This window comes from Dendropsophus ebraccatus, chromosome 14, assembly GCF_027789765.1.
Source record: "Dendropsophus ebraccatus isolate aDenEbr1 chromosome 14, aDenEbr1.pat, whole genome shotgun sequence".
Lineage (NCBI taxonomy): Eukaryota > Metazoa > Chordata > Amphibia > Anura > Hylidae > Dendropsophus > Dendropsophus ebraccatus.
Genome location: NC_091467.1, coordinates 54204665 through 54227803, shown reverse-complemented (window position 1 = coordinate 54227803; position 23139 = coordinate 54204665). Strand labels below are relative to the sequence as shown.

At 50.8% G+C, this 23139-nt stretch overlaps 1 protein-coding gene, 4 non-coding genes and 4 pseudogenes across 5 annotated transcripts; all 9 read right to left on the bottom strand.

Annotated features, from left to right (window-relative positions):
- Positions 1 to 705: 705 nt before the first annotated feature.
- LOC138773466 (U2 spliceosomal RNA) lies at positions 706 to 877 on the bottom strand (annotated as a pseudogene).
- Positions 878 to 4772: 3895 nt separating this feature from the next.
- LOC138772652 (uncharacterized) lies at positions 4773 to 17471 on the bottom strand (the record flags this gene model as incomplete). Its single annotated transcript, XM_069953189.1, has 2 exons — positions 16307 to 17471; positions 4773 to 5730 (listed from the first exon to the last, which is right to left on the bottom strand). Coding segments are annotated over exons 1-2 (1728 nt in total), but the record flags the coding sequence as incomplete, so codon positions are not given.
- Positions 6343 to 6485, bottom strand: LOC138773121 (U2 spliceosomal RNA; annotated as a pseudogene).
- On the bottom strand, positions 7444 to 7634 carry LOC138773315 (U2 spliceosomal RNA). The gene has a single exon (XR_011360022.1). It is a non-coding gene; the product is annotated as a U2 spliceosomal RNA (small nuclear RNA).
- Positions 8597 to 8787, bottom strand: LOC138773314 (U2 spliceosomal RNA). The gene has a single exon (XR_011360021.1). It is a non-coding gene; the product is annotated as a U2 spliceosomal RNA (small nuclear RNA).
- LOC138773312 (U2 spliceosomal RNA) lies at positions 9742 to 9932 on the bottom strand. The gene has a single exon (XR_011360019.1). It is a non-coding gene; the product is annotated as a U2 spliceosomal RNA (small nuclear RNA).
- Positions 10887 to 11065, bottom strand: LOC138773558 (U2 spliceosomal RNA; annotated as a pseudogene).
- On the bottom strand, positions 17342 to 17484 carry LOC138773675 (U2 spliceosomal RNA; annotated as a pseudogene).
- Positions 17485 to 18446: 962 nt separating this feature from the next.
- On the bottom strand, positions 18447 to 18646 carry LOC138773563 (U2 spliceosomal RNA). Its single transcript, XR_011360189.1, has one exon. It is a non-coding gene; the product is annotated as a U2 spliceosomal RNA (small nuclear RNA).
- Between the last annotated feature and the right edge of the window lie 4493 nt (positions 18647 to 23139).

The following is a 23139-nucleotide window of genomic DNA, read 5'->3' as shown; positions in this document are numbered from 1 at the left end:
ACGTCTCTGTCTCTGTCTCCGTCTCTGTCTGGCATACATGACATGCAGCTAGCTCTTTGGCTGGCTGTCTCTGTAGCTGGCTGGCTGTCTCTGTGGCTGGCTGCCTAGCTGGCTAGCTTATTATTAGTACCTACCTACCTACCTACCTACCTACCTATCTATCTATCTATCTATCTATCTATCTAATCTATCCTATCTATCCTATCTATTCTATCTAATGTATCTAATCTATCTATCAAAGAACATGGAGGGTGAATTCTCCCAGCTGGAGCCGTAGGCAGGCAGCATCAGCAGGATACATCGGCCGGCCACCAGGAAATCAAATCCAAAGGAAACGGTTTAATAAACTGCACCTACCTTTCCACCTACCTGCTCGGTCGCTTGACCGGCTGCAACTGAGCTGCTTGTTGTGCTGGCAGCTGTGTATAGCAGCAAAGCCTTGATGACATCACGTCCCGCGATGACATCACCAGCACTGGCCCGGCAGCCAAGTTGTAAACAACTCTGCCAGTTGGTTGCCATGGCAACAGAGGCCAGCAAGTCTTGGACAAACAAACTTTTCGTAGCCACACTCGGGCTAATTTTTCGGGGTCGGTCCACCTGCGCACAACACACTCGAGGGATGTTTCTTGCAAAACAGTAGTTTCAGGTGCAGCCGGCTTGTTTCCTTCTTCATTCTTTTGCTCTGTTTTTTGCAAACTCATTAGGGGGTGCACTGAACCTGGAGGCACTGCAATACCAGGTCAATGCCTGGAGAGGACAGAGCAAGCTCTTTTTCCATCTCCCTGTTCTAAAAATCCATTTAATATATGGTCCCCAGATAGGGGACGTATCAGATATTAAACTGATAAGAACAGATTTTTTTGATTGAAAATATCTTTATTACAATCAGTCGTCGTCAGGCATACATAAACTGTGACGCAGCACAGTTCAATAAATAAGACACTACATACTCAGCACCATGGTACAACATACAGCACAGGCTCCCTACGCTATACATCATACCACCCGCTACACTAACATTCCTGCATACCTTAACAATCCTAAAACAACAAACAATAAAGCAATACAGACAAGTGATGGGGTAAGGGGGGTGGGAGAGAGGGGGGTAGGGAGGGGAAATCACAGGCCCGAAGCTTTATTGAAAGACAACACAACACAAGGGGAGAGGGGGAAGGAGAGGGGTATCAATCCTCTTCTTCCTGGTCCGATCTGTCCATGATGGAATAGTCTCTGAGCAGGCTGTGGACCAGCCTGCGGCAGTCCAGAAAGGACATCCTCTCCTTCTTCAGAATGAGGCGGTTCCTGGCAAGCCATATAGCGTCCTTAAAACAGTTCATAAGGCGCCAGGCCTCCCGGGTTGCCTCATCGCCGAAATTCCCAGGGAACAGGCCGTACAGCACCGCGCAGTGCGTTAGCCTGTTCCTGGGCACACAGTCACTGAGTTCAAGTTCCAGGGCGTCCAACAGGCCCTGAGCAAACGGACACTGCCAAAAGAGGTGCGAAGATGTTTCCTCCACGAAGGGGCACCGGGGGCAGTACCGCGTTTTGCACAGGTTGCGGGCATGCATGAATGACCTCAAAGGCAGTCCCCCCTGAATGGCCATCCAAGACAAGTCCTTGTGCCCGTTGGTCAGCTTTGCCGAAGCCACATTTGTCCATACAGTCTCTGCGGTGGCCGCAGCGAGCCCTGGAACGAGCTCCATAGAGTCCTGTGCTCTGATGAGCTTGTGGACAGTTTTTGGCTTCCACAAGTCGGGCTTGAGTCCCTCCAGTTGGTGTTCCCTCACAAACTTGACGACGCCCCCGTAGAACCAGGGAGTGTGCCAGTTGTAAGGGATGGAGCTGTCCCACTTGTCCCAGCTCAGACCCCTCCAGAGGGGGAGGAGGAACAGGCGAGACATGGACCTGCCCGCAGAGCCATTCTTCTGTTGCAGAGTCCTCCGCACACAGTCACATACAAAGGCTGCCCGCAGCAAGGTAGGGATATCCGGAACACCTTTTCCGCCCTTGCGGGGTTCCTTGTACATCACGGAGCGCTTCACTCTGTCCATTTTGGAGCCCCAGATGAAACAAAACACGGTCCTGGTGATGGCCCTGCAGACGGTGACATGGGGGGGCCAGGCCTGTGCGGTGTACTGGAGCACAGGCAGAACTTCGTTCCTCAGGACCAATGCTTTGCCCTCAATGGTGAGGTGTCTGAGGCTCCACAGCCCGATCTTCGTATTGACCTTAGCCAATCGCTCTTCCCAGGACTTGAGGGCCGCGCCTTCCTTTCCGAACCAGACTCCAAGGATCTTGATGAAGTCCGGTTTGATGGTAAACGGGAAGGGGGCGGAGGAAGCCAGGTGCCACTCCCCGAAGAGCATAGCCTCCGACTTCCCGCAGTTGACCTTTGCCCCTGAAGCCTTTCCGAACTTCTCGCAGGTCTGGACGAGTGCGGTCACCGAACGCTGGTCAGCGCAGAAGACGGTCACGTCGTCCATGTACAGCGAGCACTTGACCTCGTGTCGATCGGGTCCGGGTACGGTGATCCCTCTGATCTCTCCGTTCTGCCGTATAGCCTCCGCGAAGGATTCTATAACACAAACAAAAAGGAGAGGTGAGAGAGGGCAGCCTTGTCTGACCCCAGAAAGAACCGGAAAGGGGTCAGTCTTCCAGCCGTTCACCAGTACCCTGCTGAAAATATCAAAATACATCACGTTAACAAAACGACAAAACATATCACCAAGTCCTAACCTACGCAGTGCCCTGCCCATGAACTCGTGAGAGACCCGGTCGAAAGCCTTCTCCTGATCAAGGCTGACCAGGGCCGCGTGTGCACGGCGGCTTTGGATGTAATGGACCGTGTCCCTCACTAGGGCGAGGCTGTCTGCGATCCTGCGGCCGGGAATGCCACAGGTCTGGTCCAGATGGACGACCCGACCGATGACCTTCTTCAGCCGGTTGGCCAGCACCTTGGCGAGGATTTTGTAGTCCACGTTCAAGAGAGAGATGGGACGCCAATTTTTCAAGTCACATCTCTCCCCCTTCCGCTTATACAGGATCGTGATCATACCCTCCCTCAACGACGGAGGCATTCTGCCCTCCACCACCATCTCCTCGTACAGCTCCAACAGGTCCGGGCAAATGAGATCCCCCAGCGCTACATAGAGCTCCGCTGGGAGACCATCACTGCCCGGGGTCCTGCCAGGCCTAAAGGATTTAGCGGCAGAGAGCAGCTCCCCCACCGTCAAGGGGGCGTCCGTGGCCGACGCACCTGCGGGATCAACAACGTTAGTGATACCTGACAGGAACTCGTCGGCCACTTCGGAGTCGGTGGTCTTCGGGGCGTAGAGGCTGCGGTAGAAGCTAGTGACAACCCCCATCACGTCCTCTTTGCCCTTCCGCAAACTTCCGGTCTCATCCCGCAGCTCAGTCAGGGGCGTGTGGCCGGCGTGGAGTTTCCTGAAAAAGAACGAGTTACATTTCTCACCCTTCTCCAGGTTCTCCACCTTGGAACGGAAGACGATTCGCTTGGATTCCTCCTCAAAGTGCCTTTGCAAGCTCTTTTTGGTCTCCTCCAGCTCCTCCTTCACGTCCCAGCCGCACCGGAGAAGGTCTTGCAGTGACCGCAGCTCGCGCTGCAGCCTCCTGAAGTCCCTCTTTCTTCCGCACGCCTGTTGACGACTCTTGGCCTGAAAGAAACTGCGAAATTGAACCTTAACAAATTCCCACCAATCACTGACACGCTCAAACATACATTTATCGTTGCGCCATACGATGTAGGCCTCTCTAAGCTCCTCCAGAACCTCCTCCTGAGCCAGTAGAGCACAATTCAGCTTCCAAGAGCCTGGGCCAGATGGGAAACCATGGCCCAGAACCCCTTGAAACAGAATGGCCCTGTGGTCAGAGAAGAAGCAGGGAACCATAGAGTGCCTAGTCTGCCTGACTGCTCGAGAGGCAAACACAAAGTCAATCCGAGAACGGAGCGAGCCATCGGGGCGGCTCCATGTATAATTAACAGAGCCGTTCCCGATGGACCCAACAACGTCCTGCAAGGATGCTTCAGTCACCATCTCGATGAGCAGTTTGGATGTGACATCCAACTTGACAGATGTCCCAGAACTGCGTCCGTCCGCTTCAATGGGGCAGTTGAAGTCCCCACCCAACACTACAGCCCTGGAGGTTGCGAGCTGGGCCCGCAGGGCCTGGAATAGTTCCAGACGCGCACCCTTCTCAGGAGAGGCATACACATTGATGAGCCTTACGGGCTCCCCCGCCCAAGAGCCGTCTGCAATTAGCAATCTGCCACAGACAAGCTCCTGAACAGAATCAAGTGTAAAGTTGCCTCCCCTGATCAGGATGGCGACCCCTGCGGACTTACAGTCGCCCCCGCCGGACCAGTAGGAGGGACCGTGGGACCACTGCCTGGCCAGATGGTTGTAGGACCTAGAAGAGGACAGAGCACATTCCTGCAACATATACACATCGCACAACTGAGCATTTAAAAACGAAAGAACTGTCTGGAATCTAGACCTATCTCTCATACTCCGCACATTTAAGCTAAAGATGGAAAGATTAGCCATGGGGAGAAAAGAAAAGGGTTAGTCACAGACTCATACGATACCACTCCGGTCGGGCGGATCCTCTTCTTCGGGGCCCGCCGGCCCGACCCATTCCCGTATGCACTCCTCCAGCGCCTCTTTCAGGTGTGCATTCTCTGGGACGTCCTCGAAGTCGAAAGCCTCCGGTTCGTCGACCAGATTCTCCACCACCTGATCCATGTCGCTTTCCTCCGGGAGGTCATCTTCGCAGACCTCGATGATCTTTTTCTTGGAGGTCTCAGCCGATGGGCTGTCCCTCACTTTCCTCTTCCTGTCGGGAACCACTGTGGGGACAAGAGGGGGAAAATCCTCCAAGGAGAGAACCACAGCAGCGGGAGGAAAGGTTAGTGCTGCTGGGTTGGGGGAGTGGGGTGGGAGGGTGGGGGTAGGGGCGGGGGACAGGGGACCCACTGAGGCAATGGGATAGGGGAGGGATTCCTCAGTGGGGGTGGGCGGGGAGGGAGAGGGGGGAGGGGGGGAAGGAGGGGAGGGGGAAGGGGTAGGGAGGGCGGGGGTGGGGGGAGGGTTAGGGGCCGTCGTCCTCTTACCCTCCTTCTTCTTCGTCTCCTTCTCCTTGGGCTTCTGCGCTGCTTGGGCTACGGCCGGCTGCTGGCCGGTCGGAGCTTTGGCAACCACGGATGCCCACGTTCTCTTTTCCCTCTGGGGGCAGGCCCTGTAGCTGTGGTCCGCATGGCCGCAGAGGTTGCAGGTTTTTGCCTTCGGACAGTCCTTGGTCCCATGCCCCGGCACTCGGCAGACTCTACAGGAATCTTCGCTGCAGTCCTTCGCCTGATGACCCTTCTTGCTGCATCTCCTGCAGATCTGCGGCATATCCGGGTAATAGATGAAGCCTGGAGCGTCACCCAAAGAGAAAGCCTGAGGCAGGTGCTGGAAACCGTCGTCCGATGACTCATCCCTGTTGAGCCTCACGACCACCGACCACTTGCCAGTCCAGAATCCAAGGCTGCTCAGGATCTTGGAGGGTTCCTTGACCACTGTGCAGTACCTTGCAAGGAATGTGGCGATGTCCTTGCCTGGGATGTACGGGTTAAGGATTGAAACCGTCACCCGCCTCTCCTCCCTTTGGATTAAGCAGTTGCTTACAAAGCGAGAGAAAGGGGATTCGGGCCTCGCTGCCTTTACCGCCTCCCAGTACCTCCTGCAGGTGTTGAAGGAGGCAAATGTCACATAGAAGATCCCAGTAAAGAAGAAGATGCTGAGGGTTTCAGCCTTGGAGAAACCCTGGTCCAGGACCATCTTCTTGGCGAACACATCCTCAGACATGTCCGGCTCTCTACCATCCACCTTCTTCAGTCGCATGGCCACCGTAGTGCGCATCCAGGGCCGCAGTGTAGGGACGCCTGGATCCGCAGCCTTGCTGGTCGTCGGCTGAGCTGGGGCGGCAGAGGAAGAGGCATCCACGACCTGGGCCTCCTGGCTCTTCCTCGCTTCCTTCCTCTGCTGGGTCTTCTCCGGTGCTGAAGAGGCCATCGCTTCTCCTGGTCGAGCTCCTTCCTGGTGGGCGGAGCTATGCAGATCCTCGTCGAAGGGGGCGGAGAGATGCAAATCCTCGTCGCCGGCTTCTTCGGGGTTCAGCGTCTTCCTTCTCGGGGTTCCGGGGCGTCTTCGTCGATCGTTCGTCGGTAGGCGGGATCGAAGTGGTTCTCCGGTCAAACCGTCGGGCACAGGACAATCGAGCAGCAGGCCGAGAGGAAGGTTCACTCTCGTTCCTGGGGAATAGCCCTACACCCAATAGCTGCAGTGAGCTTAAGACGAATTAAATCGCCGATGCCCAAAGGCCGAGTGCAGGGGGTACCCCAGGACCTGAGCCGTCAAGTCAAGGCAGTTCAGTAAGACAAGGTACTACACTTGATCTTAGCCAAAAGGCCGAGAAGCGATGGCCACAACGGTTTCCCGAAAACTCCCCTTCTCGGACACCACGTCCTTCTTGTTAAGGCGAAGCCAGACATACATACCCTATTATGCGCTCCACCCTCTCAGATGGCGGACCGGACGTGCTTTCACACTGCATCTCCTATTGCCTAGCACTGCCTCTGTCTTCCTTTCTGCTCTCAAATCTGAATAGCTCCACCCCCCAATCACACTGCGTCTGCTTCCACCTGATGGATGGCAGACATACACGTCTCTGTCTCTGTCTCCGTCTCTGTCTGGCATACATGACATGCAGCTAGCTCTTTGGCTGGCTGTCTCTGTAGCTGGCTGGCTGTCTCTGTGGCTGGCTGCCTAGCTGGCTAGCTTATTATTAGTACCTACCTACCTACCTACCTACCTACCTATCTATCTATCTATCTATCTATCTATCTATCTATCTATCTAATCTATCCTATCTATCCTATCTATTCTATCTAATGTATCTAATCTATCTATCAAAGAACATGGAGGGTGAATTCTCCCAGCTGGAGCCGTAGGCAGGCAGCATCAGCAGGATACATCGGCCGGCCACCAGGAAATCAAATCCAAAGGAAACGGTTTAATAAACTGCACCTACCTTTCCACCTACCTGCTCGGTCGCTTGACCGGCTGCAACTGAGCTGCTTGTTGTGCTGGCAGCTGTGTATAGCAGCAAAGCCTTGATGACATCACGTCCCGCGATGACATCACCAGCACTGGCCCGGCAGCCAAGTTGTAAACAACTCTGCCAGTTGGTTGCCATGGCAACAGAGGCCAGCAAGTCTTGGACAAACAAACTTTTCGTAGCCACACTCGGGCTAATTTTTCGGGGTCGGTCCACCTGCGCACAACACACTCGAGGGATGTTTCTTGCAAAACAGTAGTTTCAGGTGCAGCCGGCTTGTTTCCTTCTTCATTCTTTTGCTCTGTTTTTTGCAAACTCATTAGGGGGTGCACTGAACCTGGAGGCACTGCAATACCAGGTCAATGCCTGGAGAGGACAGAGCAAGCTCTTTTTCCATCTCCCTGTTCTAAAAATCCATTTAATATATGGTCCCCAGATAGGGGACGTATCAGATATTAAACTGATAAGAACAGATACTACACTTGATCTTAGCCAAAAGGCCGAGAAGCGATGGCCACAACGGTTTCCCGAAAACTCCCCTTCTCGGACACCACGTCCTTCTTGTTAAGGCGAAGCCAGACATACATACCCTATTATGCGCTCCACCCTCTCAGATGGCGGACCGGACGTGCTTTCACACTGCATCTCCTATTGCCTAGCACTGCCTCTGTCTTCCTTTCTGCTCTCAAATCTGAATAGCTCCACCCCCCAATCACACTGCGTCTGCTTCCACCTGATGGATGGCAGACATACACGTCTCTGTCTCTGTCTCCGTCTCTGTCTGGCATACATGACATGCAGCTAGCTCTTTGGCTGGCTGTCTCTGTAGCTGGCTGGCTGTCTCTGTGGCTGGCTGCCTAGCTGGCTAGCTTATTATTAGTACCTACCTACCTACCTACCTATCTATCTATCTATCTATCTATCTATCTATCTATCTATCTATCTATCTATCTAATCTATCCTATCTATCCTATCTATTCTATCTAATGTATCTAATCTATCTATCAAAGAACATGGAGGGTGAATTCTCCCAGCTGGAGCCGTAGGCAGGCAGCATCAGCAGGATACATCGGCCGGCCACCAGGAAATCAAATCCAAAGGAAACGGTTTAATAAACTGCACCTACCTTTCCACCTACCTGCTCGGTCGCTTGACCGGCTGCAACTGAGCTGCTTGTTGTGCTGGCAGCTGTGTATAGCAGCAAAGCCTTGATGACATCACGTCCCGCGATGACATCACCAGCACTGGCCCGGCAGCCAAGTTGTAAACAACTCTGCCAGTTGGTTGCCATGGCAACAGAGGCCAGCAAGTCTTGGACAAACAAACTTTTCGTAGCCACACTCGGGCTAATTTTTCGGGGTCGGTCCACCTGCGCACAACACACTCGAGGGATGTTTCTTGCAAAACAGTAGTTTCAGGTGCAGCCGGCTTGTTTCCTTCTTCATTCTTTTGCTCTGTTTTTTGCAAACTCATTAGGGGGTGCACTGAACCTGGAGGCACTGCAATACCAGGTCAATGCCTGGAGAGGACAGAGCAAGCTCTTTTTCCATCTCCCTGTTCTAAAAATCCATTTAATATATGGTCCCCAGATAGGGGACGTATCAGATATTAAACTGATAAGAACAGATACTACACTTGATCTTAGCCAAAAGGCCGAGAAGCGATGGCCACAACGGTTTCCCGAAAACTCCCCTTCTCGGACACCACGTCCTTCTTGTTAAGGCGAAGCCAGACATACATACCCTATTATGCGCTCCACCCTCTCAGATGGCGGACCGGACGTGCTTTCACACTGCATCTCCTATTGCCTAGCACTGCCTCTGTCTTCCTTTCTGCTCTCAAATCTGAATAGCTCCACCCCCCAATCACACTGCGTCTGCTTCCACCTGATGGATGGCAGACATACACGTCTCTGTCTCTGTCTCCGTCTCTGTCTGGCATACATGACATGCAGCTAGCTCTTTGGCTGGCTGTCTCTGTAGCTGGCTGGCTGTCTCTGTGGCTGGCTGCCTAGCTGGCTAGCTTATTATTAGTACCTACCTACCTACCTATCTATCTATCTATCTATCTATCTATCTATCTATCTATCTATCTATCTAATCTATCCTATCTATCCTATCTATTCTATCTAATGTATCTAATCTATCTATCAAAGAACATGGAGGGTGAATTCTCCCAGCTGGAGCCGTAGGCAGGCAGCATCAGCAGGATACATCGGCCGGCCACCAGGAAATCAAATCCAAAGGAAACGGTTTAATAAACTGCACCTACCTTTCCACCTACCTGCTCGGTCGCTTGACCGGCTGCAACTGAGCTGCTTGTTGTGCTGGCAGCTGTGTATAGCAGCAAAGCCTTGATGACATCACGTCCCGCGATGACATCACCAGCACTGGCCCGGCAGCCAAGTTGTAAACAACTCTGCCAGTTGGTTGCCATGGCAACAGAGGCCAGCAAGTCTTGGACAAACAAACTTTTCGTAGCCACACTCGGGCTAATTTTTCGGGGTCGGTCCACCTGCGCACAACACACTCGAGGGATGTTTCTTGCAAAACAGTAGTTTCAGGTGCAGCCGGCTTGTTTCCTTCTTCATTCTTTTGCTCTGTTTTTTGCAAACTCATTAGGGGGTGCACTGAACCTGGAGGCACTGCAATACCAGGTCAATGCCTGGAGAGGACAGAGCAAGCTCTTTTTCCATCTCCCTGTTCTAAAAATCCATTTAATATATGGTCCCCAGATAGGGGACGTATCAGATATTAAACTGATAAGAACAGATACTACACTTGATCTTAGCCAAAAGGCCGAGAAGCGATGGCCACAACGGTTTCCCGAAAACTCCCCTTCTCGGACACCACGTCCTTCTTGTTAAGGCGAAGCCAGACATACATACCCTATTATGCGCTCCACCCTCTCAGATGGCGGACCGGACGTGCTTTCACACTGCATCTCCTATTGCCTAGCACTGCCTCTGTCTTCCTTTCTGCTCTCAAATCTGAATAGCTCCACCCCCCAATCACACTGCGTCTGCTTCCACCTGATGGATGGCAGACATACACGTCTCTGTCTCTGTCTCCGTCTCTGTCTGGCATACATGACATGCAGCTAGCTCTTTGGCTGGCTGTCTCTGTAGCTGGCTGGCTGTCTCTGTGGCTGGCTGCCTAGCTGGCTAGCTTATTATTAGTACCTACCTACCTACCTATCTATCTATCTATCTATCTATCTATCTATCTATCTATCTATCTATCTAATCTATCCTATCTATCCTATCTATTCTATCTAATGTATCTAATCTATCTATCAAAGAACATGGAGGGTGAATTCTCCCAGCTGGAGCCGTAGGCAGGCAGCATCAGCAGGATACATCGGCCGGCCACCAGGAAATCAAATCCAAAGGAAACGGTTTAATAAACTGCACCTACCTTTCCACCTACCTGCTCGGTCGCTTGACCGGCTGCAACTGAGCTGCTTGTTGTGCTGGCAGCTGTGTATAGCAGCAAAGCCTTGATGACATCACGTCCCGCGATGACATCACCAGCACTGGCCCGGCAGCCAAGTTGTAAACAACTCTGCCAGTTGGTTGCCATGGCAACAGAGGCCAGCAAGTCTTGGACAAACAAACTTTTCGTAGCCACACTCGGGCTAATTTTTCGGGGTCGGTCCACCTGCGCACAACACACTCGAGGGATGTTTCTTGCAAAACAGTAGTTTCAGGTGCAGCCGGCTTGTTTCCTTCTTCATTCTTTTGCTCTGTTTTTTGCAAACTCATTAGGGGGTGCACTGAACCTGGAGGCACTGCAATACCAGGTCAATGCCTGGAGAGGACAGAGCAAGCTCTTTTTCCATCTCCCTGTTCTAAAAATCCATTTAATATATGGTCCCCAGATAGGGGACGTATCAGATATTAAACTGATAAGAACAGATTTTATTTTTTTGAGAGTCGAGGCAACGTGCTCTCATCACCCAGGTGCTACTAAAAAAGTGTAGCGTGCCACACAAAAAAGTGCACTAGGATGCGGTCTATCGCAAGCCCACTCTAAAAAGAGATGGGCCCCCAACACACCTAATTCCCTTCCCTTCCGGGCCAAAAGGCACCTGCAAAGGTCCAGGACAAATGTCCGCTCTCAGACGAGGCCAAGAGCAGACCGGTAAACAACTACGGCTTGTACCTGAGCGTAACCCAGGCACTCACCGTTCGTCATTCAATCAAAAGGTGGTCACTCCCGAAGGAGAACCGGGGGTGCAGGGAGGCAAGGAGCGCAGATGGCCACACATGCCTCCCCTAGACCTCCGAGGGGTCCCCAAAAGGCGACCGCAACCCGAGAGATCCTAGTGACAAAACAAACGTGGAAAGTGAACACACAGTGACAAAAAGAATAAATAAATCAGACGTGCGCTGTGCAAAACAGCCCGGACATCTGGCCGGATCTATAAAAATTCCTCGTAATTTTCACAGAGCCAGAGGCCGGAAAACTAGAGGTGTGTGCTCAAAGGGGTGTGAATGTGAAGTGCGTGCTCAGTGCCATTCCTCAAATGGGGTCCTACACCCAGTGAGTTCAGGCACCCTGGGGTCACCACTCCCAGGGCACTTCTGCACCTCGACTCTCAACCCCCTCGATACCTCATGGCCAGATCCAGACGGGCATGACCTACTAGGAAGGCTGCTCAGGCCGCACAGCCAACCGTTCTACCCATGCCGTCTGTGTGGTTCTCTGCTCACTTAAGAACAGATTTTTTGATTGAAAATATCTTTATTACAATCAGTCGTCGTCAGGCATACATAAACTGTGACGCAGCACAGTTCAATAAATAAGACACTACATACTCAGCACCATGGTACAACATACAGCACAGGCTCCCTACGCTATACATCGTACCACCCGCTACACTAGCATTCCCGCATACCTTAACAATCCTAAAACAACAAACAATAAAGCAATACAGACAAGTGATGGGGTAAGGGGGGGGTGGGAAAGAGGGGGGTAGGGAGGGGAAATCACAGGCCCGAAGCTTTATTGAAAGACGACACAACACACGGGGAGAGGGGGAAGGAGAGGGGTATCAATCCTCTTCTTCCTGGTCCGTTCTGTCCATGATGGAATAGTCTCTGAGCAGGCTGTGGACCAGCCTGCGGCAGTCCAGAAAGGACATCCTCTCCTTCTTCAGAATGAGGCGGTTCCTGGCAAGCCATATAGCGTCCTTAAAACAGTTCATAAGGCGCCAGGCCTCCCGGGTTGCCTCATCGCCGAAATTCCCAGGGAACAGGCCGTACAGCACCGCGCAGTGCGTTAGCCTGTTCCTGGGCACACAGTCACTGAGTTCAAGTTCCAGGGCGTCCAACAGGCCCTGAGCAAACGGACACTGCCAAAAGAGGTGCAAAGATGTTTCCTCCACGAAGGGGCACCGGGGGCAGTACCGCGTTTTGCACAGGTTGCGGGCATGCATGAATGACCTCAAGGGCAGTCCCCCCTGAATGGCCATCCAAGACAAGTCCTTGTGCCCGTTGGTCAGCTTCGCCGAAGCCACATTTGTCCATACAGTCTCTGCGGTGGCCGCAGTGAGCCCTGGAACGAGCTCCATAGAGTCCTGTGCTCTGATGAGCTTGTGGACAGTTTTTGGCTTCCACAAGTCGGGCTTGAGTCCCTCCAGTTGGTGTTCCCTCACAAACTTGACGACGCCCCCGTAGAACCAGGGAGTGTGCCAGTTGTAAGGGATGGAGCTGTCCCACTTGTCCCAGCTCAGACCCCTCCAGAGGGGGAGGAGGAACAGGCGAGACATGGACCTGCCCGCAGAGCCATTTTTCTGTTGCAGAGTCCTCCGCACACAGTCACATACGAAGGCTGCCCGCAGCAAGGTAGGGATATCCGGAACACCTTTTCCGCCCTTGCGGGGTTCCTTGTACATCACGGAGCGCTTCACTCTGTCCATTTTGGAGCCCCAGATGAAACAAAACACGGTCCTGGTGATGGCCCTGCAGACGGTGACATGGGGGGGCCAGGCCTGTGCGGTGTACTGAAGCACAGGCAGAACTTCGTTCCTCAGGACCAATGCTTTGCCCTCAATGGTGAGGTGTCTGAGGCTCCACAGCCCGATCTTCGTATTGACCTTAGCCAATCGCTCTTCCCAGGACTTGAGGGCCGCGCCTTCCTTTCCGAACCAGACTCCAAGGATCTTGATGAAGTCCGGTTTGATGGTAAACGGGAAGGGGGCGGAGGAAGCCAGGTGCCACTCCCCGAAGAGCATAGCCTCCGACTTCCCGCAGTTGACCTTTGCCCCTGAAGCCTTTCCGAACTTCTCGCAGGTCTGGACGAGTGCGGTCACCGAACGCTGGTCAGCGCAGAAGACGGTCACGTCGTCCATGTACAGCGAGCACTTGACCTCGTGTCGATCGGGTCCGGGTACGGTGATCCCTCTGATCTCTCCGTTCTGCCGTATAGCCTCCGCGAAGGATTCTATAACACAAACAAAAAGGAGAGGTGAGAGAGGGCAGCCTTGTCTGACCCCAGAAAGAACCGGAAAGGGGTCAGTCTTCCAGCCGTTCACCAGTACCCTGCTGAAAATATCAAAATACATAATGTTAACAAAACGACAAAACATATCACCAAGTCCTAACCTACGCAGTGCCCTGCCCATGAACTCGTGAGAGACCCGGTCGAAAGCCTTCTCCTGATCAAGGCTGACCAGGGCCGCGTGTGCACGGCGGCTTTGGATGTAATGGACCGTGTCCCTCACTAGGGCGAGGCTGTCTGCGATCCTGCGGCCGGGAATGCCACAGGTCTGGTCCAGATGGACGACCTGACCGATGACCTTCTTCAGCCGGTTGGCCAGCACCTTGGCGAGGATCTTGTAGTCCACGTTCAAGAGAGAGATGGGACGCCAATTTTTCAAGTCACATCTCTCCCCCTTCCGCTTATACAGGATCGTGATCGTACCCTCCCTCAACGACGGAGGCATTCTACCCTCCACCACCATCTCCTCGTACAGCTCCAACAGGTCCGGGCAAATGAGATCCCCCAGCGCTACATAGAGCTCCGCTGGGAGACCATCACTGCCCGGGGTCCTGCCAGGCCTAAAGGATTTAGCGGCAGAGAGCAGCTCCCCCACCGTCAAGGGGGCGTCCATGGCCGACGCACCTGCGGGATCAACAACGTTAGTGATACCTGACAGGAACTCGTCGGCCACTTCGGAGTCGGTGGTCTTCGGGGAGTAGAGGCTGCGGTAGAAGCTAGTGACAACCCCCATCACGTCCTCTTTGCCCTTCCGCAAACTTCCGGTCTCATCCCGCAGCTCAGTCAGGGGCGTGTGGCCGGCGTGGAGTTTCCTGAAAAAGAACGAGTTACATTTCTCACCCTTCTCCAGGTTCTCCACCTTGGAACGGAAGACGATTCGCTTGGATTCCTCCTCAAAGTGCCTTTGCAAGCTCTTTTTGGTCTCCTCCAGCTCCTCCTTCACGTCCCAGCCGCACCGGAGAAGGTCTTGCAGTGACCGCAGCTCGCGCTGCAGCCTCCTGAAGTCCCTCTTTCTTCCGCACGCCTGTTGACGACTCTTGGCCTGAAAGAAACTGCGAAATTGAGCCTTAACAAATTCCCACCAATCACTAACACGCTCAAACATACATTTATCGTTGCGCCATACGATGTAGGCCTCTCTAAGCTCCTCCAGAACCTCCTCCTGAGCCAGTAGAGCACAATTCAGCTTCCAAGAGCCTGGGCCAGATGGGAAACCATGGCCCAGAACCCCTTGAAACAGAATGGCCCTGTGGTCAGAGAAGAAGCAGGGAACCATAGAGTGCCTAGTCTGCCTGACTGCTCGAGAGGCAAACACAAAGTCAATCCGAGAACGGAGCGAGCCATCGGGGCGGCTCCATGTATAATTAACAGAGCCGTTCCCGATGGACCCAACAACGTCCTGCAAGGATGCTTCAGTCACCATCTCGATGAGCAGTTTGGATGTGACATCCAACTTGACAGATGTCCCAGAACTGCGTCCGTCCGCTTCAATGGGGCAGTTGAAGTCCCCACCCAACACTACAGCCCTGGAGGTTGCGAGCTGGGCCCGCAGGGCCTGGAATAGTTCCAGACGCGCACCCTTCTCAGGAGAGGCATACACATTGATGAGCCTTACGGGCTCCCCCGCCCAAGAGCCGTCTGCAATTAGCAATCTGCCACAGACAAGCTCCTGAACAGAATCAAGTGTAAAGTTGCCTCCCCTGATCAGGATGGCGACCCCTGCGGACTTACAGTCGCCCCCGCCGGACCAGTAGGAGGGACCGTGGGACCACTGCCTGGCCAGATGGTTGTAGGACCTAGAAGAGGACAGAGCACATTCCTGCAACATATACACATCGCACAACTGAGCATTTAAAAATGAAAGAACTGTCTGGAATCTAGACCTATCTCTCATACTCCGCACATTTAAGCTAAAGATGGAAAGATTAGCCATGGGGAGAAAAGAAAAGGGTTAGTCACAGACTCATACGATACCACTCCGGTCGGGCGGATCCTCTTCTTCGGGGCCCGCCGGCCCGACCCATTCCCGTATGCACTCCTCCAGCGCCTCTTTCAGGTGTGCATTCTCTGGGACGTCCTCGAAGTCGAAAGCCTCCGGTTCGTCGACCAGATTCTCCACCACCTGATCCATGTCGCTTTCCTCCGGGAGGTCATCTTCGCAGACCTCGATGATCTTTTTCTTGGAGGTCTCAGCCGACGGGCTGTCCCTCACTTTCCTCTTCCTGTCGGGAACCACTGTGGGGACAAGAGGGGGAAAATCCTCCAAGGAGAGAACCACAGCAGCGGGAGGAAAGGTTAGTGCTGCTGGGTTGGGGGAGTGGGGTGGGAGGGTGGGGGTAGGGGCGGGGGACAGGGGGCCCACTGAGGCAATGGGATAGGGGAGGGATTCCTCAGTGGGGGTGGGCGGGGAGGGAGAGGGGGGAGGGGGGGAAGGAGGGGAGGGGGAAGGGGTAGGGAGGGCGGGGGTGGGGGGAGGGTTAGGGGCCGTCGTCCTCTTACCCTCCTTCTTCTTCTTCTCCTTCTCCTTGGGCTTCTGCGCTGCTTGGGCTACGGCCGGCTGCTGGCCGGTCGGAGCTTTGGCAACCACGGATGCCCACGTTCTCTTTTCCCTCTGGGGGCAGGCCCTGTAGCTGTGGTCCGCATGGCCGCAGAGGTTGCAGGTTTTTGCCTTCGGACAGTCCTTGGTCCCGTGCCCCGGCACTCGGCAGACTCTACAGGAATCTTCGCTGCAGTCCTTCGCCTGATGACCCTTCTTGCTGCATCTCCTGCAGATCTGCGGCATATCCGGGTAATAGATGAAGCCTGGAGCGTCACCCAAAGAGAAAGCCTGAGGCAGGTGCTGGAAACCGTCGTCCGATGACTCATCCCTGTTGAGCCTCACGACCACCGACCACTTGCCAGTCCAGAATCCAAGGCTGCTCAGGATCTTGGAGGGTTCCTTGACCACTGTGCAGTACCTTGCAAGGAATGTGGCGATGTCCTTGCCTGGGATGTACGGGTTAAGGATTGAAACCGTCACCCGCCTCTCCTCCCTTTGGATTAAGCAGTTGCTTACAAAGCGAGAGAAAGGGGATTCGGGCCTCGCTGCCTTTACCGCCTCCCAGTACCTCCTGCAGGTGTTGAAGGAGGCAAATGTCACATAGAAGATCCCCGTGAAGAAGAAAATGCTGAGGGTTTCAGCCTTGGAGAAACCCTGGTCCAGGACCATCTTCTTAGCGAACACGTCCTCAGACATGTCCGGCTCTCTACCATCCACCTTCTTCAGTCGCATGGCCACCGTAGTGCGCATCCAGGGCCGCAGTGTAGGGACGCCTGGATCCGCAGCCTTGCTGGTCGTCGGCTGAGCTGGGGCGGCAGAGGAAGAGGCATCCACGACCCGGGCCTCCTGGCTCTTCCTCGCTTCCTTCTGCTGGGTCTTCTTCATCTCCGGTGCTGGTGCTGAAGAGGCCATCGCTTCTCCCGGTCGAGCTCTTTCCTGGTGGGCGGAGCTATGCAGATCCTCGTCGAAGGGGGCGGAGAGATGCAAATCCTCGTCGCCGGCTTCTTCGGGGTTCAGCGTCGTCCTTCTCGGGGTTCCGGGGCGTCTTCGTCGATCGTTCGTCGGTAGGCGGGATCGAAGTGGTTCTCCGGTCAAACCGTCGGGCACAGGACAATCGAGCAGCAGGCCGAGAGGAAGGTTCACTCTCGTTCCTGGGGAATAGCCCTACACCCAATAGCTGCAGTGAGCTTAAGACGAATTAAATCGCCGATGCCCAAAGGCCGAGTGCAGGGGGTACCCCAGGACCTGAGCCGTCAAGTCAAGGCAGTTCAGTAAGACAAGATACTACACTTGATCTTAGCCAAAAGGCCGAGAAGCGATGGCCACAACGGTTTCCCGAAAACTCCCCTTCTCGGACACCACGTCCTTCTTGTTAAGGCGAAGCCAGACATACATACCCTATTATGCGCTCCACCCTCTCAGATGGCGGACCGGACGTGCTTTCACACTGCATCTCCTATTGCCTAGCACTGCCTCTGTCTTCCTTTCTGCTCTCAAATCTGAATAGCTCCACCCCCCCATCACACTGCGTCTGCTTCCACCTGATGGATGGCAGACATACACGTCTCTGTCTCTGTCTCCGTCTCTGTCTGGCATACATGACATGCAGCTAGCTCTTTGGCTGGCTGTCTCTGTAGCTGGCTGGCTGTCTCTGTGGCTGGCTGCCTAGCTGGCTAGCTTATTATTAGTACCTACCTACCTACCTACCTACCTATCTATCTATCTATCTATCTATCTATCTATCTATCTATCTATCTATCTAATCTATCCTATCTATCCTATCTATTCTATCTAATGTATCTAATCTATCTATCAAAGAACATGGAGGGTGAATTCTCCCAGCTGGAGCCGTAGGCAGGCAGCATCAGCAGGATACATCGGCCGGCCACCAGGAAATCAAATCCAAAGGAAACGGTTTAATAAACTGCACCTACCTTTCCACCTACCTGCTCGGTCGCTTGACCGGCTGCAACTGAGCTGCTTGTTGTGCTGGCAGCTGTGTATAGCAGCAAAGCCTTGATGACATCACGTCCCGCGATGACATCACCAGCACTGGCCCGGCAGCCAAGTTGTAAACAACTCTGCCAGTTGGTTGCCATGGCAACAGAGGCCAGCAAGTCTTGGACAAACAAACTTTTCGTAGCCACACTCGGGCTAATTTTTCGGGGTCGGTCCACCTGCGCACAACACACTCGAGGGATGTTTCTTGCAAAACAGTAGTTTCAGGTGCAGCCGGCTTGTTTCCTTCTTCATTCTTTTGCTCTGTTTTTTGCAAACTCATTAGGGGGTGCACTGAACCTGGAGGCACTGCAATACCAGGTCAATGCCTGGAGAGGACAGAGCAAGCTCTTTTTCCATCTCCCTGTTCTAAAAATCCATTTAATATATGGTCCCCAGATAGGGGACGTATCAGATATTAAACTGATAAGAACAGATTTTTTTTTTTTTTTTTTTTTTTTTTAATTCTTTTATTAAAAATTAACACGTAATAACATGAACATTTGAACAAGTTCAAAAGGTATTCACTTGTAGCAAGAAATGAAGTATCATAAATAAAGTACAAAATTTACATTTACATTTTATATACAATTCAAAACAAGAAAAACCAATAATGCAATTTTGGATTTATGAAAGCCATGCTTTCCATTTTTTGAATTTCCAGATGCCTTCAGCATCAGAACCATGTCGTTTTTTGTCCACAAGATAATATAAGTACAATTTGCCACGGATCATGCCCATGCAATCTTCCAATTCAATTTTTTGTTGCTTAAACACCAAGATATTTCTGGCATCCCACAAAGCTTCTTTGACACAGTTCACAATAAACCATAGTAATCTGGCCTTTATTTTGTCCACTCCACATAGACCATACATCATCATATAAAAGGTGAGTACTTCGATACCCGTTAGACCTCTAATCATTTTACCCATACCCTTCCACACATCCTTAGCGTAGTCACACTCCCAGAAAACATGTACAACATTCTCACATTTATTACAATTCTCTCTTGGGCAGACCTCACTATCTACCATCCTTCTTCTTCTTTGAAATTCTCTCGTGGGTAAACATCCATGCACAGACATCCATGCCACATCTTTTTGGCGGTTTGTTAAGTCTTTTTCACTTACATTTTTCCAGACTTCTACACTCTCTGTCTCATTCAATCCACTAACACATCCAACACTTTCTCTCAATTCTAAACCTCTCATGACTTTTTTACTATCATTCCACATTTCAGATGTCAGATCACTCAAATCATTCCTCCTAATGCATCTTTCAATCCTCACGTAAAACCATGGCGCACTAAACCTACATGGTTTCCTCAAATCTGACTCCAGTAAATTGTATTTTTTTAACACACAACCAGCTAGATATTTCAACATACATCCATTCATACTATCTTTCTTACTCAGACGGACACAATTACTCACATATTTTATTGTCAGAAACCTTTCAATATTAGGTAGGTTTTTCCCACCGCATTTTTTTGTTTTCATTATTTTTTTACGATTTAGCTTTTCCATTTTTGAGTTCCAGAAAAACATAAAAATTAATCTAATTATTCTTTTAAGGCATCTATCTGGAGCCGGAAAAACATTATTTACATATAGAAGAATTGGAAAAAGAACAGCTTTTATTATCAGCACCCTTCCTTCAATGGTTAAAGTCCTTAGAGACCAGAAATCAGTTTTTCTTTTTATTTTATTATAAGCTATCTCCCAACTTTGTTTTCCATACAACTCATAGTCAAAAATAATACCCAGAATTTCCACCCCTCCTTCGATTATAGGCCAACCGCAGAGATCAATCTCTCTCCATGCACCAAAACATTTAACTCCACTTTTACTCACATTTAGTTTAAGACCACTCACCATACAAAAACATTCAATCAATAATTTTGCTCTCCTTAAACCTGCTTGACTCTTACATACCACTGTTATGTCATCCATGTAGCCAATCACTCTTAAATCTCTCCCTCCACTTCCAGGCACTTCCACACCACGCATAACTTTATCTCTCCTTATCATCCCTAATAAAGGCTCTATAACACAAATGAACAAGATAGGAGACAGGGGACACCCCTGTCTCACCCCTGACCTAATATTTACATTTTTGCTCAGACACCCATTCACTTGCACCTTGCTCACAACATTAGAATACAATATCCCTATCCATTTAATCATTCGCTCAGACACACCCATCTTACGCAACACATTTAACATAAACTGGTGATTGACATTATCATATGCTTTTTCAAAATCAACCGCTAGAATAGCTATTGGCTGTTTTCTATCTTTACAATCATACAATACGTCACGCACACCCATTAAACTTTCATATATCTGTCTCCCTGGAACACCACACACCTGCTCTTCACCAACCATTTTATCCACTACATTCTTCAATCTTTCAGCAATCACTTTGGCAATAAGTTTATAGTCACAGTTAAGGAGCGCTATAGGCCTCCAATTTTTTAAATCCTTTTTATTACCTTTTTTGTATAATAATACAACCACACTCTCACTCATACTTTGTGACAAACACCCTCTCTCCAGTACATCCTTACATACCTCATACACATGAGAACCAATTAAGTCCCAGAACTTACAATAAAATTCTATAGGTAACCCATCATTTCCGGCCACCTTCCCTTTTTGCATTGTTTTCACTATGGATTCCACCTCTTCCATAGTAAAATCTCTCCCTAACCATTCACTGTCTTCCAGACCTAGGCATCCTTCAATGTATTCCAAACATTCTTTCTCCTGATCAATCTCTCTTTTTTTGTTTGAAAATAAATGGGAATAATATTTCCATATTTCATCCAGCACCTTATCTTTGCCATGCACCTCCTCACCATCCTTATTTATCACACTCTCCATTCCCACTCTTTTACCATAGGTTTTCTTAAAGAAATATTTTGTGCATTTTTCATCTTGTTCTTTAACCACTATTCTGGATTGTGCAATTATTTTTTTCCCTTTTTCATGTAGGCAATTTCTTACTTTTTCCCTGGTTTCCAGAATTTCATTTTTAACCTCCAACCCTCCTTTCTGTAAACATTCTAGATATTCCAGTCTGATTTGCCACATTTCATATTCGTCACGTTGTTTTTTTGCCTTTATACAGCCAGCTTTAATAAAAAACCTTTTGGTTTGCAATTTAACCCATTCCCACCATTCAGTTACACAGGAAAATTCACTCTTTTTATTCATCCACATCCTAAAGCATTCGCAATACCTCTCACACACACACTCATCCTCTAGCAAAGAGATGTTCAGCTTCCACACACCCTTTCCATGCCAGCATTCACTCTTTGTGCTGATACAACATTCAAGCATAGCATGGTCTGTATAGGGCAGACGCCGCAAAGAAAACTTTTTAATTTGCAAAAATCTGGAAAGAAAACAAAAATCTATACGTGAGCTGATGTTTCCTTTGTCACTGTAATAAGTAAAACCCTTAGAATCATCAGTAGTGTTTGCTTTACTTTCTACAAATGCATCCTGCAGCCCAAACAGGCTAATTATCTCTTTCAGCTGTTTACCACTCTTGTCCAGCTGTTTACCACAGCCCTCCCTGTCTCCCACCTGGAGGATGCAATTAAAGTCCCCAGTCAGGATAATGTTGTCCTGTCCACCCAAAAAAAAGTATAATTTCTCAAACATTTCTTCCCTTTCCTTTTTGTCAGGTGGAGCATAGACATTAATTAGTTTAAACATAACACCATTTTTTTCAAAACAAACTAAGAGAATTCTTCCCTGTACAATGTGTATAACATTTTTTATAACATAATTGTAACCTCTAAACAAAACCCCTACTCCAGCATTTCTATGCTTACTAGTGGACCACACACTATGTCCGTGTGTCCATTGTGCTGTATGCGGTTCCTCCTTTATGCTACATTCTTGTAAACAAAAAATATCATGAGGTAAAACAGAAAGTGATTCAAAAATAGCTGCTCTTCTCTCAGCAGATCTAATGCTCCTCACATTTAGGGAGCTAACAGAAAGTAGCATTTCCATCAGGAGTACCTAGGGGAAAAAAAGATTAATCATACAGAAAAAAATTAAATCATGACTTTTTACCATCACTTTTTTTAGCCGCTCTCCCTCGCACTGGAGGGCGAGGGTTCTTTTCGGAGGTTTTGTCCTGTACCCCCTGCATGACGCTCCACTCTGTTCTGCCCTTTTTCGGATCCCCTGTGCCTTTCCTGAAGCCCAGGGTTTTTGACAGTTCCACCACAGTATTTTTATCCAAGAAACACTGGCTGTCTAAAGAGGAGGCGTCCGAGTCCACATCAGAGACGTCCTCCCCCCTAGCAGACGGGCTAGAAAACTCCTCAATGTTCTCACTAGGATTCAGTGAGACAGTAATGTCAGGTGCTTTTCTCTTTAAAGAGGCTTTGTCCACCTCCATCTCAGGCTCACTTTGTTCTTTAGTAGCAGAACACTTTCCGCTGTCAGCAACAGGAGCTTGTTCCCCTTCAGCAACAAGGGGGTCAGGGGGTGCACTAGGAAGGGCGTCCTCCACCCCATCAGCAGGAGCAGTATCGGGGGGCACGTCCGCAGCAGGTTGGACGTGCTCAGCAAGCTGGCCACTCACCACCCCAGCATAAGATCTTCTTGGTGCTGGGGACACACCAGGGCATTGCCTGGCCAGGTGCTCAGTGGAATTGCAAAAATGACACTTTCTGGCTGCCTCACAATCAGCAGTTCTATGACCAGGCTTTAGGCAGTTTCTGCATACCTGGCCAGTTTTGCAGTCTTTTTTGGTATGTCCGAAGCTGAAACAATCCCTGCAAAACTCAGGCTGTCCGGGGTAGAATAGGTTGCCTCTATTGGGGCCTATAGAAAACATTTGGGGAGGGTGGGCAGTGCCATCCACCTCTCCCTCAGACTTCCGGAATTCCACCCAAAAACGTCTTAATCCATTAAAAGTTCCCAGGACGTTTTTCTTTCTTTCCCCAGGGG